At 38.8% G+C, this 27,605-nt stretch overlaps 1 protein-coding gene across 1 annotated transcript in view; it reads right to left on the reverse strand.

Annotated features, from left to right (window-relative positions):
- Window positions 1-27,605, reverse strand: part of Chrdl1 (chordin like 1) — a 105,975-nt gene that overhangs the window by 22,591 nt on the left and 55,779 nt on the right. The window contains exons 5-7 of the mRNA XM_028767473.1: window positions 18,997-19,139; window positions 17,058-17,151; window positions 4,264-4,331 (exon numbers count right to left, since the gene is read on the reverse strand). Coding sequence (XP_028623306.1) covers window positions 4,264-4,331; window positions 17,058-17,151; window positions 18,997-19,139 — 305 coding nt within the window. The remainder of the gene's footprint in view (window positions 1-4,263; window positions 4,332-17,057; window positions 17,152-18,996; window positions 19,140-27,605) is intronic.

Genomic DNA, 27,605 nt, shown 5'->3' on the forward strand with positions numbered 1-27,605 from the left:
AAACTAAAAAGTAAGAATATCTTACACTGAAATTAAAGGGACCCAAAGTCTGTACCTTTCAGTAAAATTCTATACAGTTAGAATAGACACGTTGGCTTTTTTTTTTCCTGATAATGTGACTGACTGTAGGAAGAACAGCACTGTCGCCTCTGCATAAATGTCAGGGGCCACACAGCCACAAAAGTATCTCCTGCAGGAGGAACTAAGTGAGAACTGCCTGAGAGACCAAGGATTGCTGATGCAGACAGTGCCAGCCAATTGGGAACTGCTGTTTAGAAGAGATGCTTTCTTGGGACCAAGGGGATGCAGGTGAAAGGTATTAAAGGAGCTTGCAGCAGGGTTCAAATGAGCTTGCTGCAGCACTTCTCACCTGCTCCTCTGTGCCCTTGATTCCATGTCATCCCACCTCCAACCTCCAAGAGCAAGTAGGGGTCGGGCAATGGCAGATCAGGGCACAGGCAGCAACTGACATGTGAATGTTTATCTGTTTCATGTTGTTTCAATACAGTACTAGCTAGTTTTATGTCAACTATATACAAGCTAGAGTCACTGGAGATAAGGGGACCTCAACTGAAAAAAAATGTCTCCATAAGACCAGGATGTACACATGTCTATAGTATATATTTTTTTAACTAGTAATTGATGGGGGAGTATCATCTCTGGGATGCGGCATCTGGGTTCTATAAAAAAGTAGACTGAGCAAGCCATGGAGAGTAAGCCAGTAAGTAGCACCCCTCCACAGCCTATGTATCAGGTCCTAACTCCAGGTTGCTGGCCTTCTTGAGTTCTAGCCTTGACTTACTTCATTGATGGACTGTTAGCTGGAAGTGTGTAAGTGAAATAAAACCTTTCATCAGCAAAGTTGCTTTGGTCATGGTGCTTCATTATACCAATGGTAACCCCAGTTAAGGCATATGCCAAACTGTTCACTAGCCTAATGATAAATTTAATGGGGAGTAAAACTCAGAGTCAATCTTCACACATATTCTATTCTACCTTATATACCCATTCACTCAACACAGGTATATTAATTGGGTGCCTACTATGTGCCAGGTACATAGTTTTCCATTACATTATTATTCAAATCATATTCCACAACACAATCCCCCTCAGAACAAAGGGAAATCTGTACTCATAATAAAGTGGAACCATCTGGCCATTGTGGTCTACCAAATGCCAATTGTTTGCTCTTCTTGCTACAGTCCTAGATTGAGTCATCCCTTATTGAAGTTTAGGAGGAATAGTGAAGCTGATATACAAGATATGGGGATTCTGAGTAGCATACATGCAATAAAAGGAGAGAAAATGAATAACATTTACCAGCAATATTACTAAAGTGGTTTCAGTGCTTACTGTGGAAGCCAAGCAGAATAATGTGACTGGGACTAAAGGTTTTTTTTTTTAATTTTATTTTTTATTAATTTTTATTTTTATTTTTTTGTATTTTTTTATTGGATAGAATGACATTTATTGACAGCCACTGATGCAGTTGCTCTCAATTTTTTACAAAAACAAAAACCTGGGTTGACGAAAAGAGGAAACCCACACCACAAAAACAGACTGTGACCATGCCTTGTTAGGATCTGTATAGTTCCTTACTCTAAATGAGACAGAGTGGAATGAATAAAATCTTTCCATGAATGTGAGAAGTCAGTCTCTTTTGTGGAACAAATAATTGCTTTTGTAAGATGCCCAATGCATTGGTTTCCATGTTGTTACAATTCTACACTATATCTACAATAGCAGTATTTAGAAAACAATACCACCAAGTAATAAAGCAAAGCAAAACTATGTACTATCACTGCTGAAGCTTTTGGTTTGGTGTTGGCAAGATGGGCTTTGCAAGTCAGAACTAGCCACTGTAATGACAGTGAATCAACCCAAGTGGCATGGTGATGTTTGCAACTGTCACTCAATAGCAACTTTTGTGAATTCCTTCATCATGCCCTCTCTATTTATGAAAATAGCCTGCTTTATAATTACCTAGTCTACTGTCTTATTTCCACTTTCTAAGGTTTTACAAAATCACTTAATTTTATTATAAAACTAATTCATACCATGGAAAAACATGAAATAACAAGAAGATAAAGAAGTCAATTCTGCTTTTCTTCATGTCTATTTCTATCCCTTTATTACTTTTCTTATCATACTGATACAAATTTTGCATTTGTTTGCTTATATCTGAGTTTTTTCTTTCTGTTTTCCTACACTTAGAATCAACTTTACTTTGAAAAATTATTACTTATTTAGTGTGTGTGTGACACTTGTACAATGGTATGTTTGTGTGTGGAAGTCAGAGGAAAACTTAAGTTGGTTCTCTCCTTTCACCATGTGGGTCCTGAAGATAGAACTTAGGTTTGGTGACCAAGGCCTGCTGAGCCATCTTGTCAACCTGTGTGATATTCTTACTAACAATGATATTATATATACCGATGATTAGGTGTATGTAGTAAACTATACATTGATAAATATTTGTGTTCATTTGATTTTAACTTATGAAAGCAATGCTGTAATGGGTTTTGAAGACAGTTCTTACATAGAAGATTCAGTGAACACCTGTTGTATGCAATGACAAACACCATTTTACATTGGAAACCCTTTTATAAGTCCCTTAATGTGATTTATTCTTTGAGCTAGAACATTTTCTTTTCAAATTTTAAGATGTTTGAGTAACTCTTCTTAGTCATTCTTAGAGATGGTATATTTTGTTAATTGATTAAACATACACTATTACTATATATAGTAATATACATGAAAATATTATATATAATGAATAATATACCCATGAAAATGTTATATATAATATATGATACTATATAATTATTATTATATTACAATATGATGTATAATATAAAATATTATATATATATATATAATATATAGAAATATTCCTACTTGTTAGGCTTACTTACTCTGAGATTTGTGTTTAACGACAGAAATAAGGGGAAAGGAGTGGAGAATCTGGCCCAAAGTTTTTCTTTTCTTTCATTTATATGACCAAGAAATCTCAGGTTTCTAAGGAATCTTAACCAAAAAGATAAAGTGGACTATATTAAAATGCCACAGAAAGACTTCAGTGCTGAGAAGAGTCATGGTGACTGTCTTCCTTAGAGAGAATGTACAGACTTGTCAGGTTATTCTAAGAGAGTCTCAACTTCAGACCTAGACAGAAGGTCATGGCTACTTTGTGTTCCTGTTCTTGCCCTAATTACCAATGATAAATATTTACAAGTTGGTGATGACATCATTTAATATTTCCAAGGAAGGAGAAGACTGACGTTAGAAATGGGTCTTCCATTGGGATGGGTGTGGCCTTCATGCCTCACTGGACCAGAGCCATTACAAAGTCCCCTTCAATTACTGGAAGTCAGGCCTCTATCCCTGCCTTCACAAGATTAGATTCGCCACAGCCCTTCTATACTTAGAGAAGGGAGGAGATATCAGGGGCAGTCCTGCTTATACACTGAAGGCCTAAAATCAGCCATAGGCCTAAACTCAGCAATAGACCTGTCATACATGTATACTAACACCAAGTCTTGGGTCTCTGTGGGAAAACATTGAAACAGATGGCTATAAGCTATTGTAAACAGGCAGCTTTTGTGGAAATTTACCAGCCTGAGTAGTCATAGACCTTGTAAATAGGTAGCCTTGGCAGATAATACCAACTTAGATAAGGACAAGTGAATCATAGGCAGAGTCATAGTGACCTGTCCCCTGAACCTTCACCCAGCCGCTGCCCTCTTCTGAAAGATATCTGTACTCTCCCTGAACACCCACACTCCAATATCATCCCCTTCCCCATGTCCTGCCTTTTTGTGTTTATAACCCCTGTGTGAATAAGTAAAAATTACTATTTGATTTTAAAAAAAATCCTCTTTAGTCCTGGGCTAGTCCTATGTATTTGTATACAAGCAGACAAAAATTTCTTGTCTTCCTAAACAAACTCCTCGGTATTTTGACTCTCTTGACTATTTGCAACTATTGTATTGCTAGAACCTCAACCTAGAACTGACCTTAATACATGCATGTAATCAAAATGGTATAAAAGCATAAAGGAGGAGGGGGGATGGGATAGGGGGTTCTAGGGAGAGGAAATGGGGAAAGGGGATGACATCTGAATTGTAAATAAATAAAATATCCAAAAAATAAAAAAAGAAAAAGAAATGGGTCTTCTTTTGGATTTGACAGACTAATAGTCATGGGGAGAATAAAGCTTGACTAGCTACTGTCAAGTGTGGAAATGTTGGAGCTCATTATACTTACTGCCTCTCTGTTGGCAGGTTGCCGGAAGATATCACCATCAGAATGTTCCCAGGATAATTCTCCATCTCCTGTTTATTAAAAAGGAAGAAAGAGAGAATCACACATACATAAAAAGGAAAACTATCAGCATTTTGATGCAGCCACATTTTCGGAGCCATGGTTCTAAAGTTTTCATGGCATTTTAGCTCTTGTGGCCATCCATCAAAAAACAGCACTCGACAATTTCTCTGGGTGGGCCTCATGATTCAAAACAACTCAGAAGAAAGTTATCATTCTCTAAATAGATCAACTGGTAACATTATCCAGAACTTGGTATATAAAAGGGAAAATAATAGCTTTTCACCTTAATATAGCCATCATCATTGCTTTTGCTTATTTTATTCTAGTGACAGTTAAGTATTTTGCAGATCATATTTAACTTGTGTTTACAGTACCCTTAAAACAGTGAGTTTTGAAATTTTCATTGGTCAAGACTTAAGTTCACCATTATGTCTCTGAGAAGCTATGAATTGATTTGAAAGTAAAAATAAACTTGCTATGATTAGAGTATTTAATGCAAGAAATATCCAAACTGCTGTCTTTTTAGTTTTTATATTTCTTTAGACATTTATATATGAGTGTTCTACTTATAACATTTCCACTCTTCCTTTCCCCTCCAACTTCTCCAATGTCCTTCCTCATTTGCTCTCAAATTCATGAACTTCTTTTTAGTTATTACTGTTACACACACACACACACACACACACACACACACACACACACACATCTACACTGATAGGTAGGGAAAATTCTGAAAATCACATGGAAGCCAAATCCTAAATAAAAAGAATAATGCTGAAGAGGGTTACCATGTCACATTTCAAGCTATATTATAAAGCTATAGTAATAAAAGCAGCACAGCATTGTCTTTTATTTTGGTCTGAGACACCTTTCTGTAGGTCTATATGACCCATTCTTTGCAATATTTGCATTCTATTACTAAAGTCTTCCAATATGGCTGCTGTTTTATCTTAAGGCAGGATCTTTCTATGTAGTTGTGGCTAAATTGGAACTCACTATGTAGCTCAGGTTTTTCTTGAGCTCACAATACTTCCTCTGCCTTAAGTGTTGGAATTACAGGAGTGCATCACCACACCCAACTCAGAGTAACTATTTTTAAGAGAAAGATGTTACATCCAGGTTTTGTGAAACATAACCATACAAAAGATATGGGTATTCATTAGTTGATTAAAATAAAAACAAATTGGATAATTTTCAAGAAGCATTGGTTACCTATGACCAAAAGCATATATGTAAGTATGTGTGTATGGATGATGAATATTTAATAAATATTATGTTAAACACCAACCAGCTGTTGAAATGGATAACACAAAATATGGAAAAATAGAATTTTTTGTTTGTTATAATTTATCTCTCAGGCTTTCAAAACTTTGGAACTAGTGAGGAAAATTATATAATTTTTTAAGCACTGGAAAAGGCTTGAAAATCGTTTTGATAGCCTCCTATGTCAGCCTTGCACATGTTAAGATAACAGGTTTGACCTAAAGTGCCTAGATCATTTTCTTAGTATCCTATACCTTTAGGAATGTAGAGAACTTCAGACAATTTTGTCCAAGTGTTACATGGAACAGATGGAGAAACCAAAGCTCAGAGAATAGAAATAGCTATTCATAGTTAAACAATGTTCATGGAAATTAACACTCAAACTCCAGGCAACATTCCTGAACACGCATATTCATCCTATAAAGGTATGATTTACTCTTTGTCATTTGTGACTGCATCACCATCAGATGGAACTGGGAAACCTCTAAACATCCTGATATTTCTTATCCCTCTTTTCCTCCAGAGAACTTAGAAGTGCCTTACATTTTAAATATTTTGTTCACTTCCTGTTTTCTCCCATTATAATTTCACCATGAAAATCAAGACTTTTGCATACTCTGATCATTGATGTAACATTACTACTGACAATAGCAATTAGCACATAGTATTCACTCAGCATTTGCTACATGAATGAATAACAAATCGTTATAAATATTTTTGACTGCTAAATGTATCTTGGTCCTTCATGGACAAATGGTAAGTTACTTAAAACGAGAGATTGTGTCTTAGACTATTTTTGTATCTTCTTGTTCACTACTTTCCAAAGTGTGGTCTTGTTGTCATCATCTGGGAATTTGTTAGACACTCAAAAGTTTGGATCCCACCCCAGATCTACTGAATCAGAAAATATGGGATGAGGGCCAGTAATTTAGGTTTTGATGAACTCGTCAATGTAGTTGGATGCATAGAGAAATTTAAAAATAACTGGGCTGGAACAGCTGCTATATTGTTGGGTATATATCAGTCAGTGGCTTAATATGTAACTGAACTTAACTTCAATAAAAATACCAAATTAATTGTGTAGCTGAAAGAACAAACTTTCTTCCTGTGTGGGTGTAGATGATAGACAAAGACTATATGAAGACCTATGTGGAAACTCTGGCTGACTATAGTGAGAGTTAGCTATGACTGGAAATAATACTGAAGAGTCAAATAACAAGCCCTGAATGCAAAACCAGTGGAAAGACTGACACTATGGCAAGTGAGAGAAATCATGCTGGGCCCTTGCCCTCAAGATGTTTATGCTGCATTTTGGAAGTGAATGGACATCAGTTTAAGATACAGTTTTAAAACCTATGATGATCAGCAGCTGGAAAAACAGCTTAGGTCATATTGAGTGAGAAGATGAACAAGTCAGATGGAATAACTAAGTCCCAATATTTAGAGGTAGGTTAAGATTGTTTAGAGGGACACAGGGACACTGACATGGGCAGAATACCTCAGCTGAAATGAATGACATTTGCAAAGAAGCACCATTTTTGGAAATAGCAAGTTGCACATTGGAGGAAGTAGGCAGGTAAGGTTTAAATACAAATTTTAGATTGAGAAAATATGGGGCTGGTAATTGGAGAGAAGGGAATTGGGAGGAGAAGGAAGGTGAGAATAGGGTGCTTTTGAAGTTAAAGAGAGGCTGTAAATGGGGGCATTAAAAACAGGTGGAAGAATTCACATTTCATCCTGCTATTAATTTTTAGATAGAGGGTCCTATAGTACAAATGATATCCCAAGAAGCTTCAGGCAGCCGGTAGACTAGTTTGGGATCACTAAAACTCCAGAGTATGATCAGGATGCAGCTATGGTAGTAAGAGGTTATAGGGTATACATCCTTGTACACTACTCAGGGAGGAAAACTGAGTCTTATGGCTGAAGACCAAAGGAAAGTGTTAAGCCTGGTGATTGATGTGACCATGGAGGAAGAAAGCAGAGAAATAACTGTCAGCCTGAAACCTGGAGAGGTGTTCAGTGTCCTTGATGGTGACTGAGTAGGGATAACTGAGATTTGTTTGCCCTGTTTTAGTTGGCAGTGGTGGGTCTGAGCCAAATGAAAGTAGACCAGAGAGAAGATTGGAAAGTAGAAAGGGATTTGCCAGCAAATGCTAAAATGAAATGTAATAAAGCTGCATGATATGGCTCCAAGCCAAATCTGAGTAGCTGAAGAGAGAAAACAAATTACAAAGGAAAAATCACAGCACAGCTCTCTTCATCAAATTCACTTTTAATGAGTTCCTGACTGAGTTTAGCAAACAAGTGGTTTCCTAGCCTAGCCATCTCCGAAGTTCAGTTTTTAAAGTCACTGGAGTTTCAAAAGGGCTTCTCATTAAAGAGTCTTTAAGTACTTACGGTCCAGTCAAAATGCAGAAGCATTTTAGAAGCATGCAATCACAACTAGGCAGAAACTTAAGATGGCAAAGCAAATGAGCTAAGGCAGTGTCAACAATGGCAGTGGAAGATTAATACCCTGTAAAAACAGGGTCAGATGAACGTGTCACTGCCTGAGCACTTTCAAATGGATACATGTGCATAAAATGAAGTATCTTACCCACTTACAAAACTACTCAAGCCATTACCTTTGAACACACACACGCACAGAGAGAGAGAGAGAGAGAGAGAGAGAGAGAGAGAGAGAGAGAGAGAGGGGGAGAGAGAGAGAGAGAGAGGGAGGGAGGGAGGGAGTGAGGGAAGAGGGATGGACAGAGAGACAGAGACAAAGAGAAACTCTTTACTATGTGAAACTTTCTTTCTTTCCTTCCTTCTTTCCTTCCTTTTCTTTCTTTCATTCTTTCGTTCCCTCCCTCTCTCCCTCCCTCACTCCCTCCCTTGCTCCCTCTTTCTTTCTTTCTTTCTTTCTTTCTTTCTTTCTTTCTTTCTTTCTTTCTTTCTTTCTTTCTTTCTTCATTCTATAACATATATCAGAGACTGCTAGTATTTCTGTCACTTTGGAGATTTAAAAATCATCAGAATGACATTACCTTAACGTTATCACTTTAGTAAACAGCTGATAAAGATTTCAACTCCTCACTCAACTTAATTGAAATCACTGACAGACTGCAATGGTCATTTTAGATGCTAATACTTTGTACGTCTATAAGTAGCTCTCTAGACATGGTTAGTGTCTGCCTGATTACTAGAAAATAGATATTGCATATTCATTTAGAATCTTAGCTCTAATATCATGGCGGAAATAGGCCTGAATATCCTAAATACCTGCTTCATTTTCCCAGTTCACTGGACAATTTGTCTTGAGTGATATAATTTTTTTCTTTCAACCACTACTTTGAAAAAAAGAACAGTGCTTCTAAGGAGACAGATGGATTCTAGTTAATCCTGAGAAGAAACAAGATGTAATTTTAACCAATTTTTTAGACCAAAATGAAAAACAACTCTAGTGTACTATATGTCAAACAATATTCATTTAACCTTAAATGCTACATGTGTTGTTCATTCAAATCTCAATTATACTCCGAGTGGTACCCTATGGGGCTGGAATGGCTTGGCTTTCTGGTAATGGGAGAAATGGAAAACAAGTTTTTGAAAAATGGTCAAAAACTAGGTTTAAATTTAGACTCTTTATAACTTACACGGCTTCCATTAATCCCTGGTTTGCTTGAGTAGGTCAAAGAAGCAAAGTCTGCTCTCTCAAAAGACCATGTGTACAATGAGATTCTGATATACCCATGAAGATAGGCCCTAACAGAAAAGTATGCCAGTGTGTGGTCATTTCTGAACCACTTAGGACATCGGAAGTACAGTGGCCGTAAGGCCCATTATATCTAGGCTAACCTAGTTTTATTGTCTCTTTGTCTGTCAGGCACAATTATTATGACTTTATCTCTTGATTTCTGAAATGTCTGGTTTAGGTAGTGAATTATATAACCACTCTAATCACCATTAACAAATGAATCATGAGGGTCAGATGTGGTATTTCCAGATTTTCAGAGAAATGAGTTGAGACCAGAAGAAAAGTGGTAGATAGTGAAAAAGCTTTTGAGGGAAAATGGAAGATCAAGTACAAAGAAAGCAATTTATGAGAGCTCTACCTGCTATGTACAAGGCAATTACCCAGAAAAATGAACAATACTTTTATAAAGCTGCATTGTGAGTGTGAACCCATTTGCAGCCGAGTTTCAGGGGCATAGACATGGTAGATCAACCAGTAAGTACCTGATGCGCATGGCTAACACTCTAGTCTTTCAATGATGATATAGCTAAATATATCCAAACTCATCATTAAAAATGAGGTCAATGTTTCCTAGAGTACCATATCTAGTCTCTGGAGACAAAAATCATCACATAGACTGCATTTCTCCATAGCCTTAGAGATAACAGAATTCTCAAAGTTGCTTCATTTCCCCAAGTTGAAAGGCAGCATACATCAAATGTCTAAGAGAGCAGAGTGGAACTGCAGAGTCTGGCTGCAAACCCAAGCTTTCCATCTTTCTGCATGTGTGACTTTGGACAAATCCATCAACCTCATTGTGTGTCATTTTCCTTATTATTAAAATAGATGCAGTAATGCCTACCTTGAAGGCTTTTGAAGAATAAATGAGTTAGCATATATAAAAGATACTTTGGAACAGTGCCTAGCACATGGAAATTATCAGGTGAGCATTGCCTATTATCCTTCTTCCATTCCTTTCTCTCTGATTTTTCCTCCTTCTCCTCAAAAACAGCTGAGACAGAGTGGTGGGAAAAACCAAGATTCAGGGACTCTTGCACATGTATAGATATTTAACAGAAGAAAGAGTTTAGATCAACTAAGCAAGCAGAACCTAGTAAGGAGAAAGTTTAACCCTCACACAGGAAGAGAACATTTTGTTTCTAAATCATCAGAAGCCAAGGTTCTGCACACATGAACACATATACACAGACACATAGCCATAGATATACAAGATCAAGGCACATATCTATACATATATATGAGACAGGAGATGTCTCAGATTTTCTAAGCATGCTTAGGTTCTTTCATAGTTCTTTATCAGTTTCTCATGTTGGTAACCAAGATGTCAGACAGATTCCTATAAATGTCAGAGTCTAGGCTCATAGAGACTATTCTAATTTGAGCAATGGGCACATCCAATAGTGAGCTTCTGGGTAGCTAGAGGATTTCTAAAAGTATTTTAAAAAAAGAATGAGGCTAAAAAGTGACTTTAACCACCCATAAAGAAATAACTGCTATAAAATGCTGTGCTGGGAATTCTTCATTTTTATAACCACACTAACACAATCACAGGGGAAAAAAACCCTAAAACTCTACAAAAGGGTTGAGATGTTATTGACCCTGACAGACTATCCCAGATGGCTAATTAGAACACTCAACTACTAATTTAAATTCTATATGAAATTCAGTGGTATCCCATCCACCGTTCAAAGGAAGCAATAGAATAGAAATAAGATTCATGCCAAAAAGAAACATGATGTCAGAAGAGTTGGGGTCCTGAGACAGTTCACAATAATGTAGGGATGAATTCTGAGAAGAAAGAATGGAGAGAAAGCAAAAACAATCTAGAAAATGTCCATGGAAGGTAAAGGTTCTAGTTGGAAGCTGGGGGTGGGGGAAGGGCAGGCAACACTGGAATATCTCTAATATGGCTGCATATTCCTGACCAGAGGTGATGCACTGTTAAAAAGATATTACTGACAGTGGTCAGACTTTTGTATAGCCTTGAAAATGTGATATTTCAATTGTTTTCAAGTGTAGATGAGAATATACTAAAGTAAACATTACTTCATTTCAGTACAAAATTTTTAAGATGAATGCCTTTAAAAACCGTATAAGTCCGCATTGTTAAGTATAGATATGATATTTAATGGGTGTATAACCTACTCATTCTGGAAGGAGAACATGTTATGCTAGTGAACAGGCATAACATTTCACTTACACAACATGGGTTTTAGCTTTTAAATAATTACAGTGCTGGAGATAGACGTTAGAGATGTGCACATACCAGTCAAGTGCTCTATCACTAAGCTACAGCCACAGCCCAGATTTTGCTTTTCAACTAATGTTTCCCATCCACAACATTTCCTTCTGGGCCAAATTAGTAATAACTCAGGACTGATCTGGGAGGCTCTGTGTTTAGATATACTGTTGTCATCTCAGTTCTTTTTGCTTGTTTGTTTTTTCTGTTTGTTTTTGAGACAGGGTCTCACCATGTTGTAGTTTTGGCTGTCTTGAAACTGAGTTCATTGATCAGGCTGGCCTCGAACTCACAGAGATCAGCCTGTTTCTGCCTCTTGAGTGCTAGGTTTAAAGGCGTGTGCCACCATACCTGGTTTTCCCTTCATTTCTAAAACTAAAAAAAGCCTTTGGAACAATGAGTTTGGAATGAGGAAGCTGTGAATTAATAACCTCTTCTGTCTCCAGATGAGACCTGAATTTGAAACTACATTAAGAGTATTTTTGTAATCATGCCTGTCTTAGATTTTATGAAACCCATCAACAAGCTAGATGGCTACTACTATGCTAGGGAGAACAAGGTAAGAAAAGATGGTCCTTTACTTAAAGAAGAACCCAACTCAGAAAACAACACACATGAAACAGTGAACAACACAAGAGAATATTAGACTATTTTAAATGCTAAACTCTTTTGCTATAATTTAGATGTTGTTTGTCCCTGTCACAGGTTACATATAAATTTGATTCTGATGGTGTTGGAAAATGTGGTGTTTGAGAGGTTACCATCTTTCTTTGGAGACTGGATCTCTTGTAAGAGTAGAAAAAAATCAGCTCAGCTTCTCTGTATTCCTCCTTGCTTCTGAAACTACCAGTTTTCTATCCCACTTTTTTTCCCCATGGATGGAAAAGCATGTGGCCCTCATCTAACAGACAGAGTAGCCCAGTCTCAAATTTCTAACCTCTAGAAGTCTGAGATAAACCTCTTGACTTTAGAAATGACCTTGTCTCAGATATTGTGCTGTAATCATGTAGTGATCATAATGTAGGGACCAGACTAAGATCTACAGTTAGTTAAAGAAGGAAGTCAGAATGCCCGATGCACTAGTCACAGCTATTAGAAGTGATGTTTCAAGAACTGTTGATAATTGCTCGGCAAGGGAGGGAGAATTGTAGCCAAGAAGGGCTTCAGGAGGAGGAGGAGAAGAGGGCAAGAGGGAGTGTGCTCCTGAATGATTACATTCTAATAGGTGAAAGGGAGGTGTCATTTAAAGCTTGTAGCGGGAAAAGTTGAAGAGAGATATGTAGCACAAGGGAAAATGACATAGTCTGAGCCACAGGGTCTGGGTGTGTGTTCCTGTCAATGAAATGGGCAAAGGAAGAACCAGATTTTTTTAAAGCCTTTACAAAGAAGCCAAGCTTTTCAAAGTGCATGCCTATAATCCCAGCATCAGAGAAACTGAGGCAGGAGGATCACAAATGTGAGGCAAGCCTAGGCTAAATAGGGACATTCCATTTCAAGCTTAAAACCAAAACCAAAACAACAAGCAACCCTGTTCACTCACTTATCTAAACAAGTAACAATGAATTAAAGTATCAGGGACCACATGTGATTTAGGACAACAGGGCAGTGGTGAGGGGCATGGATGGGAGTGCTAGTTTCATCATAGCATCAGAAATGAAAAGATTCAGTGACTATAGGACTGTCACTGTTTTTCCACTTTCCTCACACAGGAGTGCACAAAGTGACCTGGAAATCACGGGAGTTGACGGAAAGGAGTTCCTCCAGGGATTCCAGTCCTACTCCCTGGACCAGATCCTCCCTTCTTTCAGGTACTGACTTTTATAACACCCATCCTTGGTGGTATATGATATATGTTGTAAGTTACATGATTTGTGCAAGAATCCATGGGAATAAGAAGCAAACCAAACAAACAGAAACCCAAAAAAAAAAAAAAAGAAAAAGAAAAAAAGAACCCAGTCATGCTAACTCTAGAGCCCCAAATTAGTAATTGCCTCACTAACTGTTGCTACACATTTACAGTACTGTGACAAGAATATCTCCTGGTGTGAGACAGTAAAGGAGGAAAAGAAACATATATGGCACATGGTACAGATAAATCCTCTTAAGAGAAAGTTGTACTGCCTGCTCTTCTCTGTAAGGTCTCAGTTTACCCATTTTACAACTGGAGGGGACCTTTTCATCCCACCCATCTCTTTCTTCATACTCAAAGATTCTTGGCTGTAGATATCTGCTTCCATTCATTCCCAAGAACATTGTCAATTAACTTCTATGCACCTTGCCTTGCCTTATTTCAGTGCTAGAGAGAAAATGGTGGACAAAAATAGGCTTGGAACTTGCTCTCAGGACTTTTGTTTTTAGGGGGAAAGAGAAGGATTTAGCATATAATGATGTAAGTAAATAAGAAAAGTATCCCAACGGTTTTTGTGGTGGTTACTAATTTGGAACATTGGAATCGGAATGACTAGACTCAATTTTTGATTCTGCCTCTTAGATCTGCCTCTGGGGCAGATCACTTAGGGTCTCAGTCTTCGATTTGTAGCTGTAGAATAGGAAGAAAACCAGTTCCCACTATTGTTGTGCAGATCAAGTGTGTTACTCCATCCGTAAGCACTTACATACTGCCTGGTATGTAGTAAGTGTTATATATCCACACGATGTATAAAATACACGATTGCCTTTGAATACATTCAGCAGCTTACCCCTAATTCTTCTCCCTTGTCCATAGTCCAAGTACATAGCCTTCCCCTTTGACTTGGCAACATAGGCAGGAGACGGGAAGAAGAAATGATAAATGGTGGGGGGAAAGCTGGGTGTGGGTTTAGTTTGAGGTCTGCCTGCCCCATATATGGCAGTAGTACAATCTCTGAAGAGATGTTTTCTTCTGATAAAGTTTCCCTTATGGTTCTAGCGGCTGTTTTCACTATGCTTCCAGTCCAGATGAGGTTTGCTGAGGTGCCAGCAATGACACGCACCCTGCCAACACTCTCCTGACTGTCCCAGGCTCACAGACATGTCTAAACAACTGAGGCTGGGGCAGAGATTCAATCTGAGTCTGGGATTGCCGTCTGACCCAGGGAGAAAGGCGAGAATTAGTGTTTGGTGACAGTGCAGACAGGCTGTTTCAATGGGGCCCTTTATATGAAGTTCAGCACTCAAAAGGTTGTTGTTTTTTTCTTCTTCTTCAGTATTTGGCCTGCAGTTAGGGTGGTCAGCATAAGGAAGAAGTGTCTGGGTTCCCTGCTGTGTGAGTAATATGCTTCTACAAGATACACCTTTGTACAAACATCATTTCAACAGAAAAAATAACTAGGTGCTTCAGAAATGGGAACTTCAAAGGCATTTCAAGCACATTATATACAACTGAGAGATGTAAAGAAATTGGAGGCACAGAAAAAACAATTTTTATAAAAGTGGGGGATTTAGTCTTTATAAAGAAAGATGAAAGAAAATGGTGCATTTAGGCTAGAGATGCCAAAGGAAGAATTTAATAAATTGTCAAGCATATGAAGGGACAATACATGATCAGTAATAACGAGCTTTCATCTGCTGCTTCTGAGGACTCACTAAAAGGGAAAATTTAAATCATGACAAGAGAATTGAAGACAGTCAGTGCTAGGATCTGTTCCCACAAGAAGGACTAGAAATAAAGCTCTGTCTGTGGAGATTAAATAAATAAAAGGCAAATCTATCAAACACGAGAAGGCTCAGTTCTACTTAACTTCAGGATAATTGCCACTTCTTAAACAATCACTCTCTATGAGGTCTTATCCTGGCACTCTATGCCATTGCAGTTAATCTTTACCACCACTGTGGGTGGCGAATGTCACATCCTTCATTGTCACAGCTGAGAGATCCCAGGCTCTGGGTGGTTAAGTGTCTTGTCTAACGGAATAGTGTAGATGGTGGTCCTATAAGGTCAAACCCATGTCCTTCTGTCTTGTGAGCCTGTTTGCTGCAGCATACAGGTTATTTGATGTAATAACACTCTATTCCACGATGTCCTTTCTTTTATTAATTGTTTGATAGGTTTTTTTTGTATCCCCCTTTTCAAATAAAACAATCTTGGCCTAATGACTGGAATGACCAGACGGTTATAGTATCAACCTCATGCTATATTAAAATTAAATGGGAACAAAGGTCAAAAGATAGGAAAGGGAATGATATCTCAATTTCTATTATTTTGACCCAAATGTAATAACAACACTGTGACAATGCATACATATATGCGCATTATCCCACTTAAATCTTACAACCATTTTCCTAATTGTAAAGACTGTTAGGCAGGTTGATGGTGGTCAGGCAGCTAGAAAACAGCCATGCTAGGCTGAAACTCTTTATGATCCCACAGGCTGTACTTAGAACAACTTCTCTGCATCATGATCCCAGAGCAAGCCTCATCCTTCCATGTTGGAAAGGTTACTCTTCCAACCTTTCAGACCTCTCCTCCTATATTATTGCCTCCCTTTAATACAACCTAGACAAAAGAACCACTTTTTAATGGAACCATGCAGCACTCTTGCTCACAAGATTCCACTGGTTTCCCAGGGCACTAAAAACTTGCATGTCCTAACTTCTTCTCCTTGGCCCCATCTCATCTCTTGCCAGTTTCAACCACAGTTACCTTATTCCAGCCACAGTGTTCCTCAGACTCTTGGAATGCTCCAAGCACTTCCTTTCCTGAGGCCTTAGAACTATTTTTCATCGCTGTCTGGAATTCTCTTCCCCAGGCTCTTTGCATGGACAACTCCTCACCTTTCAGGTTTGAATTTCAAGATTCTCTGTCAGTGCCTTCCTTACAACTAAAGTGTAAACCTCTGAATTTTAAAATATTTTTTATTTATTACCTTGAAAATATCTATACTGTATGCATGTAGATATTTGCTTGTTTATTTTATTTTTGTCTTCTCTGGTGAAATATGAGTTCTGAAAGGGCAAAGAACATTTCTTTGTTATGGCTGCGTAGGTTTTGTCTTGACACAGGGTATCACAACTGAAGGTATAGGGGCTTTCTGGAAAATGGCAAGAGAGTGTCCTAAGTATGGGGTTCCTTTTTGTAATTCATATAGAGATAATAAACAGTCTAGTAATATCTCATATGCATATACTACATATATAGCCTTGGGCATAGTTTAGTTTTAATTTAGCACACAGGAGATGATTAATACATTCACTGATTGTGTGCATCTAAAGAAGAAAATATTAATATTGCTACCGGGATGGACTAGAAAGGCCTGTTGGTAGATTTGGTAACTTGAGAAGAGGCAACAAAGAACAAGTTAAAGGTGATAAGTGTGAGCCCAGGAGCTTAGAAAGGAAATACAGTACCACTGTAAAGCCAAAAGTAGATGCAAATGAAGAAAAGACTAGTTTGAGGCGATGATGAGTCCATTTGGTACATAATTTGAGAGCATCTCTATAAACAAAGATGGAGAAACCAAACAGGATGCTACTTAGGATGGCAGTATTCAGATTCTTGGAATATAGGACACTTACCTCTGCATACTCGGCAGCAAGAATCTGGAACAGAGACTGGGAAAGCACAGGTCAGTTTGGGGCAAGTCTTGAGACCACAGTACACATTCCCCTCCTGCCAAGGAAAAGAAGAATTACTTCTAGGATGATCTGAGATAAGTATTTTGATAAGTATACCAGGGATATAGTGAGGACTCAGAACATGACAATGCTCTCTCTCTTAGAGTTTATTATTAGACTCTTCCATCATTTTGCTGTTTGCTGTTTCATTCCCTACTTCTTTTTCTTCATGAAAGAGATGAACTCTCCAAAGAGTTCACAATCTTTGTCATGTATCCTGGCTCAAGGAAACAGTGTTCCTGGAGGACTTCCACCAGCCTCGAAACCCTCACAATCTGGTTCCTCTCTCTTAGTGTTACTATTTCCTTTGGTCCTTATCATATCTCAAGCTGGCTGTAGAGAGTGGGTGGAAATGAGGATTTGTGTTATAGCTACTATTTAAAAGATTCAGTAGAGTCTTCTCTCAAAACCAAAACTGCAAGGCATTTTTTGTGGGAAAAAATTATGCAAGGTTATCTTGTATAATTCCAGAGCTCAATCCCATGTTAAGTAAGGGAGAGGAACCACTTCACTTGGGAGTTGTATCTGTAAGCTAAATGATTCAAATTTCCTAAAATTCTGCCTTTTAAATGTTATCCCTGAAACTTTGTGGTTTTTTTTTCTTGAATACACATGCTACTAAGGCCAGGAAGGCCATTAGAGAAACAATGTCACAATAATATTCTCTCATGTTACTGAGATACCGCGTTTTCACTAAAAGTTCCAACTGGGAGAGATTCTATCATTTTCCTTGATTATCCAGTGTTTATTGCCTCTGTCAATTAATAAAGATGTTTCTAAGTTCCTTCCATTTTCATCTTTTGTTTATCTTTCTGTTGTCATTTTTTGAGGCAAGTTCTTGCTGTGTCGCTCAGCTTATTCTCAAACTTGAGGCAATCTTCTAGCATCACCCTCTAATACTTAAAAGCACACAATTTTACTAATTCTTTGAGAATTTCACACACACATACTAATGTATTTTGATCAAATCCAACCCTTACTCTTCCCCTAATCTCCTCGTATTCACCCCATCCCCAACCCCTCCTAATGTCTTATCCTTTTTTTTGTTTGCAAGCCACTGAGTCCATTTGTACTATTCAAGGGCATAAGGGGACATCCACTGGAGAATGAGTCACTTACTTGGATCCATGTCCTCAAAACTGATGCCCCCATTCCCAGAATCCACTAGCTCTAAGAATCCATTGATTGCTCCTCTTCTGCTTCATGCTAAATATCTACTCTATTCTATTGTTTGGTCTAACATGCTCTGTACTGAACAATTAGGAATGGATATAGGTGCTAGACTGTATAAAGTGTACACGGTGTCAGTGTATTGGAATCATTGTGATCAGATATGAACATAATTCTATCAATGTAGAAAATTGAGAATGACTAGCTATTGGTAATAACATGAAAAGAATAGCAATATACTCCAGGGATAAAATGCCTAGAAATAGGAAAGGAACAAATAGATGCCCAGTTTTCTTGAAAATTTGATCAAGTGGTCCTAGAGCAATAGCAGTGTTGCACCTACAACATCACCAAGACTTCAATAGCTATGAAACCTTCAGGTAAAGGGCTAGGTGGTATAAACACTTAGGAAAGGTACATGCTGATTAAGTCAAACAGCTCATCTTTGCTCATTTTAGCACTCTTATGGCTGTAAGCCTTGGCTATAACTGATTTGGACCCCTTTGACAGTTGTTCAAACTTGAACAGGCAGGGAGGCTTATGATTTCAATTCAACTCATCTTCATTCAAACACCTGATAGTGTCAGCTTCCGTGAAAATACAGATGCAGAGGCAGCTACTTCCCTATCTGGGTACAGAGTGGCATGGGCACTGGGGGGCAGAGTCTTACCGAGCAACTACATTGACTGCACTGATTGGGTTGCCGGTTCTGAAAGAGCCCTTCAGCTATGAACAGTTCTCCGTGTTGGTAAGTGGTTCCGTTGTATTCGCATGACTTGCTGGTCACCTTATTGTTCACCGGTGGTAAGGAGTCTTCTGGAACAGAGTGGAGGAGGAAAACAAACAAACAAGACACATCAAGTATTGGCATAACTGCAACAAATTTCATAATTCTCTACAGCAGATGGGGGATGTACTATACAAAGGGAGTTAAAACACAGTCCTTGCACAAGAGGTTAAAACGGCCACAGAAGAATCACAACTGACCATGTGGTTTTCTTTAGAATTTATTGAACATTTGCTATGTGTCAAGCACTACCATAAGCACTAGAGAAATGAAGATAAGGCTTTGCCTTGACTAAACTTATACTTGGTCCAGGATGGATAAGATATTAACTTACTTAAAGAGTAGTTCATCCTACTAGTATTTAGTTTTCTCTTAGGCTTTCAGAAGAAGAATCCCTTATTGTCTATTGTAACTGCTCTGGAAACAATATCCCTTGTAATGTTTTATATAGTTTATCATGCATTTGCATTAACTTCTCTGTAGTTACTTATTAATTCCTCCACTGAGACAGCCTTCTTCCTTCACTCTTTTCTATCTGTTGAAGCCCTTGTCTATAAAGGTTCAACTCTCATCTCCTTTTCTACCCAAGGATGGGCAACGACTCCAGCCCACACTGTGGACCTCTCAAGGTACCTTATGTCTAAAGTACACAATCTGGAACTTGAATGTTACTGGAATGTATGTCTGTGGACTATGGTCACATAACAAACCATTCCAAAGAGGCTGCAGATACATTATTGAAAGTCAGATTCATAACCACCTATGCCAAGCATGTTAGGGTCTTACCTTCATTTCTCATTGGAGGGAAACACATCATGAGATTGACTTACCTGATGTAACAAAATTAGTAGACGGCAAAAACAAGACTCAAAATACGCTGTGTCCTGAAACTAAATTTCACCTCCTGTCAGCCTATTTACACATGTGTATGCATTATTTCTTGAATACTGAGTCTCTTTCATGTATTTCTACTCGACTGAGTCTAGCATGCATCTGTCACAGAGCAGAAAAAATAATTCACTCAGTGAGTTAACGTACAGTGAATGATCTCTAGAATTTTGCCACTGGATCTTCTTTAGTATATTTGGTATTGCCTGAGTATGTATGCTCTTGATCTCTGTCTGTGTCTGCCTCTGTCTCTCTGTCTCTCTTTATCTCTGTCTCTGACTTTATGTATCTCTCCTCATATATATATGCACACACAGAGAATAGACACCAAGATTGTAATGGGTATGTTCCAAGGTCACTAATCCTTGATGTATGGAAAGTGTTGTCACAGGATGGTGGAAGAGGTGAACTAGCAGGAGCTGCGAGTTTCATTAGAGAGTGGCGTAGGGAGTGGGGCGATTTTATCAGTAAAAAATTACAATGAATAAGAGTCCACTTTATGTGGATGAATTACACATCACTATAACTGTTAAAAACAAACTGACATTCTCAAGACGTGGTAAAATTGATAAAGGCTAATAATAACAATACCTGTCATCATTATCATAATATAAAAATAGTTAACATTTATTGAGTCCTAAGTGGACATTATGCACATGGTGTTTTTTAAGCACATTATTTCATTGGTTTTCATCCATAACATTCTAATGTATACATGGTCATGCCAATTTTGTAGATGAAGAAATCAAGAATTAGGAAATTTAATGACTTGGGTTTGTAACATAGTTCAGTGGCAGAGTGCATGCCTTCAAGCTTGATGTGCAATATCACAAAAAAAAAAAGATTTGACCCATGTTACAGAGCTGCTCAGTAGGAGAGTAGGGTCACAAATAGTTTTTCTGCCTTCCAGTGTGCATTAGTTTCACAAACAGGTGCTAAAGTTTTAGAATAATATCTATGAATCATAATGGGAGCCCAGTATCAATTCCCTCTAATGTCGCACAAGCCACTTTTCCTTGTTTGTGTTTTTCTATCTAAGAATGGGGCACATGTCTCAAATCTCCTCTTAAATCTTTATAGGGCCAACACAGCATGCTTCCCAACCACATAAGCAAGAAAAGCCACCCCAGTCTCTATCCTCTCCTTTCCCAGCTTTTCTGAGGTGGCTGGGCTTTGAACCAACTATCCTTGGAACATTTTCAGTGCTCCTAGCTGAAAACTGGCAGGAAATCAGTGTAAACCCAAGCTGGCTCCAGGACCCCTCAGGAGAATACTACAATAAAAGTATCCAGGCTGCATAGCTTCTAGTTTCTCTATGTCCCCTGTTTCTACTTAAATTCCCACAAAACACTATGAAAAGTAGTGGAAAAAAGACACCATGAAGAAATCAGACCAGCTTTGAGACATACTGTTACAAATGGGCTAGAAAAGAAACCATTTCCCTCTCATTACACAAGGGATGACCTTATAAATGAACAAAGTTATATTTCCTGAGATGCTTAGAGAAGCCTTCCTTATCTTAAATATTTATAACTACTTTTTCTCTTACTGAAGTCTAACACTGGAGAGTCATCCTGTTGCCTAAGTGGTTGTCACTTTGCAGTTAAATTTTGCAATGTAACAAACTTTCCTGGGGATCAAAACACCCACTGCAGAAGGAGGTAAGCCTCAGGAGGTTGTCACATGTCTGGGAAGGCCGATACTTATAAAATTCTGAAAGCCCTTGCCCTGTTTTATCAAAACAGTAAACAACCACTGGAGGAAGTGGTGCTGGCCAGATAGTGGCAGAAAAGGGATTTTTGGACCTGTTGTATTGCATGGAAGTTTTGCAGAGGGATCCAAGGATGTGGCTTTAGTGACTGTTGTCACCTATGTTGCCTTTGTTTTTTATTGTTGATTTTAAAAATATATGTTACCAATGTGTCTGAGTCATCTTTACTCCTGTAAGTAAATCCTCACCAATGATCCTGTTAGTAACCTCAGTGAAAACTCATCGCTTGACCAAGCTGGACTATGCTGTAACTCTTACTGTGTTCTGTTGTGGGTTCCTTTTCTGAGGCAAATAGATGTGTATGCATTGAATTTTCCTAGGAAAAGTCTCTTACGCAACAATACTACCACTGACATCTTAGTGAGAATAACTGTGTCACAGTCTTTTTTCTTTTATCCTTTGTTCTTCTCTTCAGAGTAGCTGGAAAATGTTACCAAAAACTCTGTGGCACATCACTCTTTTCCTGCCTGGTACTATCAATCTCTGAACTCTCTGGAAGCCAAATCCTTCATGCTGGTTGTTCTCTTCCTTATTCTCCTCACGACCAGACAGCAGTTTTCTTAGTGGGAATATTCTTGGCTACCCAGAAAAGGCAACTTTGAGGTCAGGAGACATGTAAATTCAGAGTGTCATGAAATGAGTACAAGCCATCTTAGGACGTCCAAGGATCAGGGGCTAATCGCAAGGACCAGGACGCCCTTTCTGTTGCCCTTTGTCTCATTTATACTCTGTGTCATGGGTGAGCTTGAATGTAACTCCTGCTTTTGTGATATTTAACTGATACAGTACTAGAATATATTCGGACCACTTCGGGGGGCAAGATGTCAGGATGGAGAGGGAATATGAAAATGAGAAGACTTAACAGAGAGATTATGAAGAAATAAGAGTATAAAATGACTATGAACTCTATACTATATTTTATGCATTAGATAATAGTCTTTAAAAAGTAGATAGCCATATTCACTTCTATTCCTTAAGAAAAGCTACACAAGAAAGCCATAATACTTATGAAGGAATTATGTGTTGCGGAGAGAAATGATTTTATGTGGGATAGTGTGAATTAGACACATATATACGTATATAAGATAACCATTTGGGTCTCTTCTGAGAGTTCATAATTCCATCCTACAAAACTGGCCATTTGTAGTCTAGCTCTATTCCTCCTTGTGGAACAGATAAGTACAACTTCCGAAGTCTTATTTCAGCAACTGGGCATTTCTCCTAACCCTATTAATTCAGCATCCTTAGGAAAAGTGTGGGTGAGGGCTATTCCATATATCTTTGTGTGAATCTGAGCAGGCCTATTAAATCCTTGCCTCAGTAGAAAGAAAGCGCACAAGTAAGGGTTCTTGTAGGAAATCACCTGTGACCCGGACAAAGTGATACTGTAGTGAGATGAGGAGCAGAAGGATGTACCTTGTGGTTAGGCTAGATGAAAGTAGGTGATTTTATCCCCTACAATAGGATTCTGTGGTTCTCCTCCAAATAGTTACAGTGTTTATGGTCTATAGGATCAGATCACATGAAAATCTCAGTGAGACCAAATGCGTTCGGTAGATGAACTGGTGACACATGCTATTCAGGTTCATACTTCCAGAGCTGCAAGTCTAGGGCCCCTTGGATTGATGGCTTAAGTAGATTCATTGAGAGTAGATTATTATGATTTTTCATGTCTTCACCAAACTCTGTCCCCATAAAACTTCATTATTCTGTTGCTCATTTTATGAAGGTCCTATCACTGGTCCTTAATGAGTACCCTAATTTCATCAACAAAATTCATACTAGGTGCCAGTGGAACACATGTTTTAAAATATATTGTTCATTTGTTAATTACACTGTGACATGACCCTTCAATGCTTTATGTGTGATGAGATTGTAGGATACAGAAGAAAGGAAGTAGTACTTTTCCAACATAAGATTCATGTGAGGGAGACTGCTGAAAAATGTAGCCACTGGAATCTGTCATAAGTAGATGGAGATGCTTAACTTCAGAATGTCCTATTTGGGTTTAACATTCAGCTTCGATATAATCATTTATTGGTTATTAACAGCTGAGTAGATTGTTCAATCGCTCTTTCCCTCAGTTTTCCCATCCGTGAATGGGGATGCTAACAATACCAGCTTCATTATTTGTGAGAAGTAAGCAAGACGTCTAATGTTTTCAACATAATAATGGTTACATACTCTTGATAAATATGTAAAATTATTGTTATATCATTACTTGCTTGTAATGAGGGCGTTTCTTGAAGGCAGAAAGCATTTTTTTTTAACGAGAGAAGAGCTGGAATGTGATGAATAGTTCTTACAGTGAGCATGGTCTTACACTGGTATATCCTGCTTCTGTACAAGGTATTCACTAAACTCCAAAGGAGAAGCAATAATTTAATCAGCCAATACTATGTATTGTGTTAGAAATTACCCAGTCCGTCAACATAGTGACAATGTTTATTTTTACCTTCAGGAAGTAAAATGCAGTCTTTATCTCTAGTAGAATTTCTCACAAGTTATCAGATCCTGGATGGTGATTAGTCACTCATTCCTAAGCTTTTAAATTCAGAGTATTGTGCCCTAGTTCTCTGGACTCGATTTACCCCACCTTCTCCCTGTCAGTGATAGCCAAGTTGGTGTTAGTATTTGTCTCTCTGTGTTGCCTGTGTTTTATGTATGTATATGTATGCGTATGTGGTTGGAGTGGAGGCCAGAGGAACATGTGCTATAGCACTCTCTGTCTTCCTCACTTGAGATAGGTCTTTCGTTGAGCCTGGAACTAGGCTGGCAGCCGTCAGTTCTCTACTATCCTCCTGTCTCTGGCCCCAACAGCCCTAGGATTAGAAGTGTTCGTGACCACAAATGGCTTTTTAAGTAGAGTTTTTAGACTTGAACTCAGGTCCTCATGTTTGTGTAGTGAGTGGTCTTACTGGAGGAGCCATCTCCCCAATTTGACAAATGTAATTTCTGTTCCAACATTAGTTTTCTGGCCAGAGCCACTTATCACACCCACATGATAGATTCTGCTTTGGATCACTTAAGAGTGCTCAGACAGGAGGATTTAAGGGTCAGAATAGTCACAAATATATGTGTCATTGTGGGTGGTTTCCACAGCCACGGAAGAGAAACACAAGTTGAGCTCCTTCTCCCAGCATATCAATGTGCTTAAGATTTCACTTCCAATGCTCCTTCCTGCTGTATATCTTGGGGGAATTGCTAAACAAAGATGAGTGTTGATTGCATTGAACTTCATCTTGTTTTGAATCTGTATCTGAGCTGCTTTCCAGAAAGGCTTGCATAAAAATGTTCAGTTTAAGATTCTGCTCGATTTCTCCAATCACCTAGCATCTTGCTTCCCTCCAATCAGAGCCAAGCTCTACTCTCACCTCTTTAGAGAAGTCTCACCTAACTACTTCTTCACTTGATGTTCACTGCGGTGAGTAAAATCAGAAGCCAGCAGGGCAGCCGGAAACTGATGTTTCTAATTAACTAATTGCTTTCCGACTGTCTTTAAGACCTGCTGTGGAGGAAGAAATCTGTGTCTATTATTGTTGACCTGGTCAAAGCCCTTGGTTAAGGAGGCCATAAGCTCTAGTGAGAAACCCACTACCATTGTTTTGCTGAATGAACAGGTTGCCAAACAGCTTAATAAATATTTATGCTTATGCTCATAGATAAGGACTGTTTTCAACTTTGGTAAGAGAAGGCTTTTGGTGGTTTTGCTTCTGGTTGTGCAGTGGCATTACTAGTAAGTGACTGTTGAATGGTCAGCCGTAAATGGGACATCTATAACAACTACCCCTCAAAGGCCTAGGAAACACCATGGAAGATGGGGTGGGGAGTTGAGGTGGATATGATCAAGATATATAGAAACATGACGCTATCAAAGAATAAATAAAAATATTCTTTAAAAAGTATAAGTGAGTTGGATGTTAATTTTAGTATTCGAAGGTCTGGATTAGGAGGTTTGCTAAAAGTCTGAAGCCAGCCTGGACTACAATAGTGAGTTTAACACAAGCCTGTCTTGAAGTGTTATAAGCCTCTTCCAAACCAAGACATCAACAACAAATACACTACATGAATAAACTTAGTCCCCAAATACCACATTGATGACTCCATGTCTATAAAAGGAATTGAAAGTATCAATCTGAAAAGACAGAAATTAAATTAGTAGATGCCAGGACCTGGGGATAGGAGTCAGAATATAGTGACTGTTAGTAAGTATGGAATGTCCTTTGGGCAAGATGAAAATATTCAGGAGTGAGATAATTGTATTGGTTTCAATTAAGGATATGCTAATACTCACTAGACTGCATATTTTAAAAGGGTAAATTTTATAGTATGTGAACTTATTTCAATAAAAAATGGTAAAGAAGAAAACATAAGTGCTGTACATTCTACAATGAAAACAAATTGGTGAAAAAATGGGACACTCTCAGACAAGAAAGGTGCATTGTACCATAGTGACAGAGAGGAAGTAAAATAGGGTAATATATTAAAATAAATGGAGACCAGCCAAGGATAAAGGGGCATCCAATCCTGTGCCATAGTTTTTTCCTATTGTTCCCAGTATCTGCCTTGGGAAATGGAGTCCAACTGATAAACTGCTGAATTAAACAAAGAGACTGATGCAGGGAAGATATTCCTGCATGGAAAGTTTAAAGAGACTCTGTGTGCACACCTTCAGCAAGACAAGTGGCCTCTCAGCCTGTACCCCAGGCCCAACTCCCCAGTGGGGGTCCCAGGCCAGGAAATTCCTGGAGCAGATTCGGCAGATCACTCTTCAGCTAAACAGACAGACACAACACTCTGTCCCAAGCAAGAAGGTGCCGAGTGAGGGGAAACAGTCCTCTGCTGCTGCAGCTGGAGGGAAGAGAGTGAAAGAGGGCGCTGAAAGCTCACACCCTGGTTAAATCCCACTTCCCCCCCCCTCATCCGGACTCCATCTGCAGGTTGTCTTTCATCCCGTTCCTGTTCGTGCTTCAGCTGATGTCAGGCAGTAGCTGACCCTGCCTGATATGCCTTCTTGTCAGGCAGAAGGCTGGGAAGGCTGAGAAGGCTGGAAGTAAGAGGTGTTTTCAGACTGGGCACAGATTTGGGCTTTGGCGGCATCTTGTGTGTTCTGAGTTTGGTTTTGGGACTGGCTTGCTGAGTGATGAGGCTGCTGAAGCTTTGCCTCTCCGGGTTCTGTTTCTAAAAACTTTCTGTAACTGTATACGTACATTTGTTGAGAGGAGTCATTTGCTACTTGTTTCTATATGGTAGGTCTTATATTATGCACAGAAACTTTTATTTTGAAAAGTGCTGGGGCGAAGTAAACCATACCAACGGTCTATTGACTATGGCTCCCTCCACTTTACTGACGGCACTCCTTCTGAAGGTAAAGAGAAAATTTGGGACTGAGTCTGTTCTGGAAGACTGGATGAGAGTTGAGAGCTTACTATGTCCTATTCCAGTTCCATTAGATCAGCAAGGGCCCCTATGCTGGTGACTTGCTGCCTTTCAAGGTAGCAGTGAGGGCCTTGCAGGGCTACTCATCAACTGGCTTGTGGACAATCACCTAAAACCAAACCTGCCCAGATGGAGGAGCATTCCAGTCAGTGGTGTGACACATATCTCAAATGCGATCCCCTGCCTCCCCCCCCCCCGCCCCGAGGATATGCCATTGAGGTGAAGAATGCTCTACTGGTAGGCCCCTGCTCCCTTACGATCCTTGCCAACTCTGCTCTGACTCATGTTAGAACCAAACACCCCCACAGACTGCCCTTTGCTTATTCATATCCTCCTTAGCCCTTGGGGTCTACTGAACTCATTCTGGTGTCTTGCAGCAATTCAAATGATCTGT

Source organism: Grammomys surdaster, unplaced genomic scaffold, assembly GCF_004785775.1.
Source record: "Grammomys surdaster isolate TR1022 unplaced genomic scaffold, NIH_TR_1.0 173, whole genome shotgun sequence".
Taxonomy (NCBI): Eukaryota; Metazoa; Chordata; class Mammalia; order Rodentia; family Muridae; genus Grammomys; species Grammomys surdaster.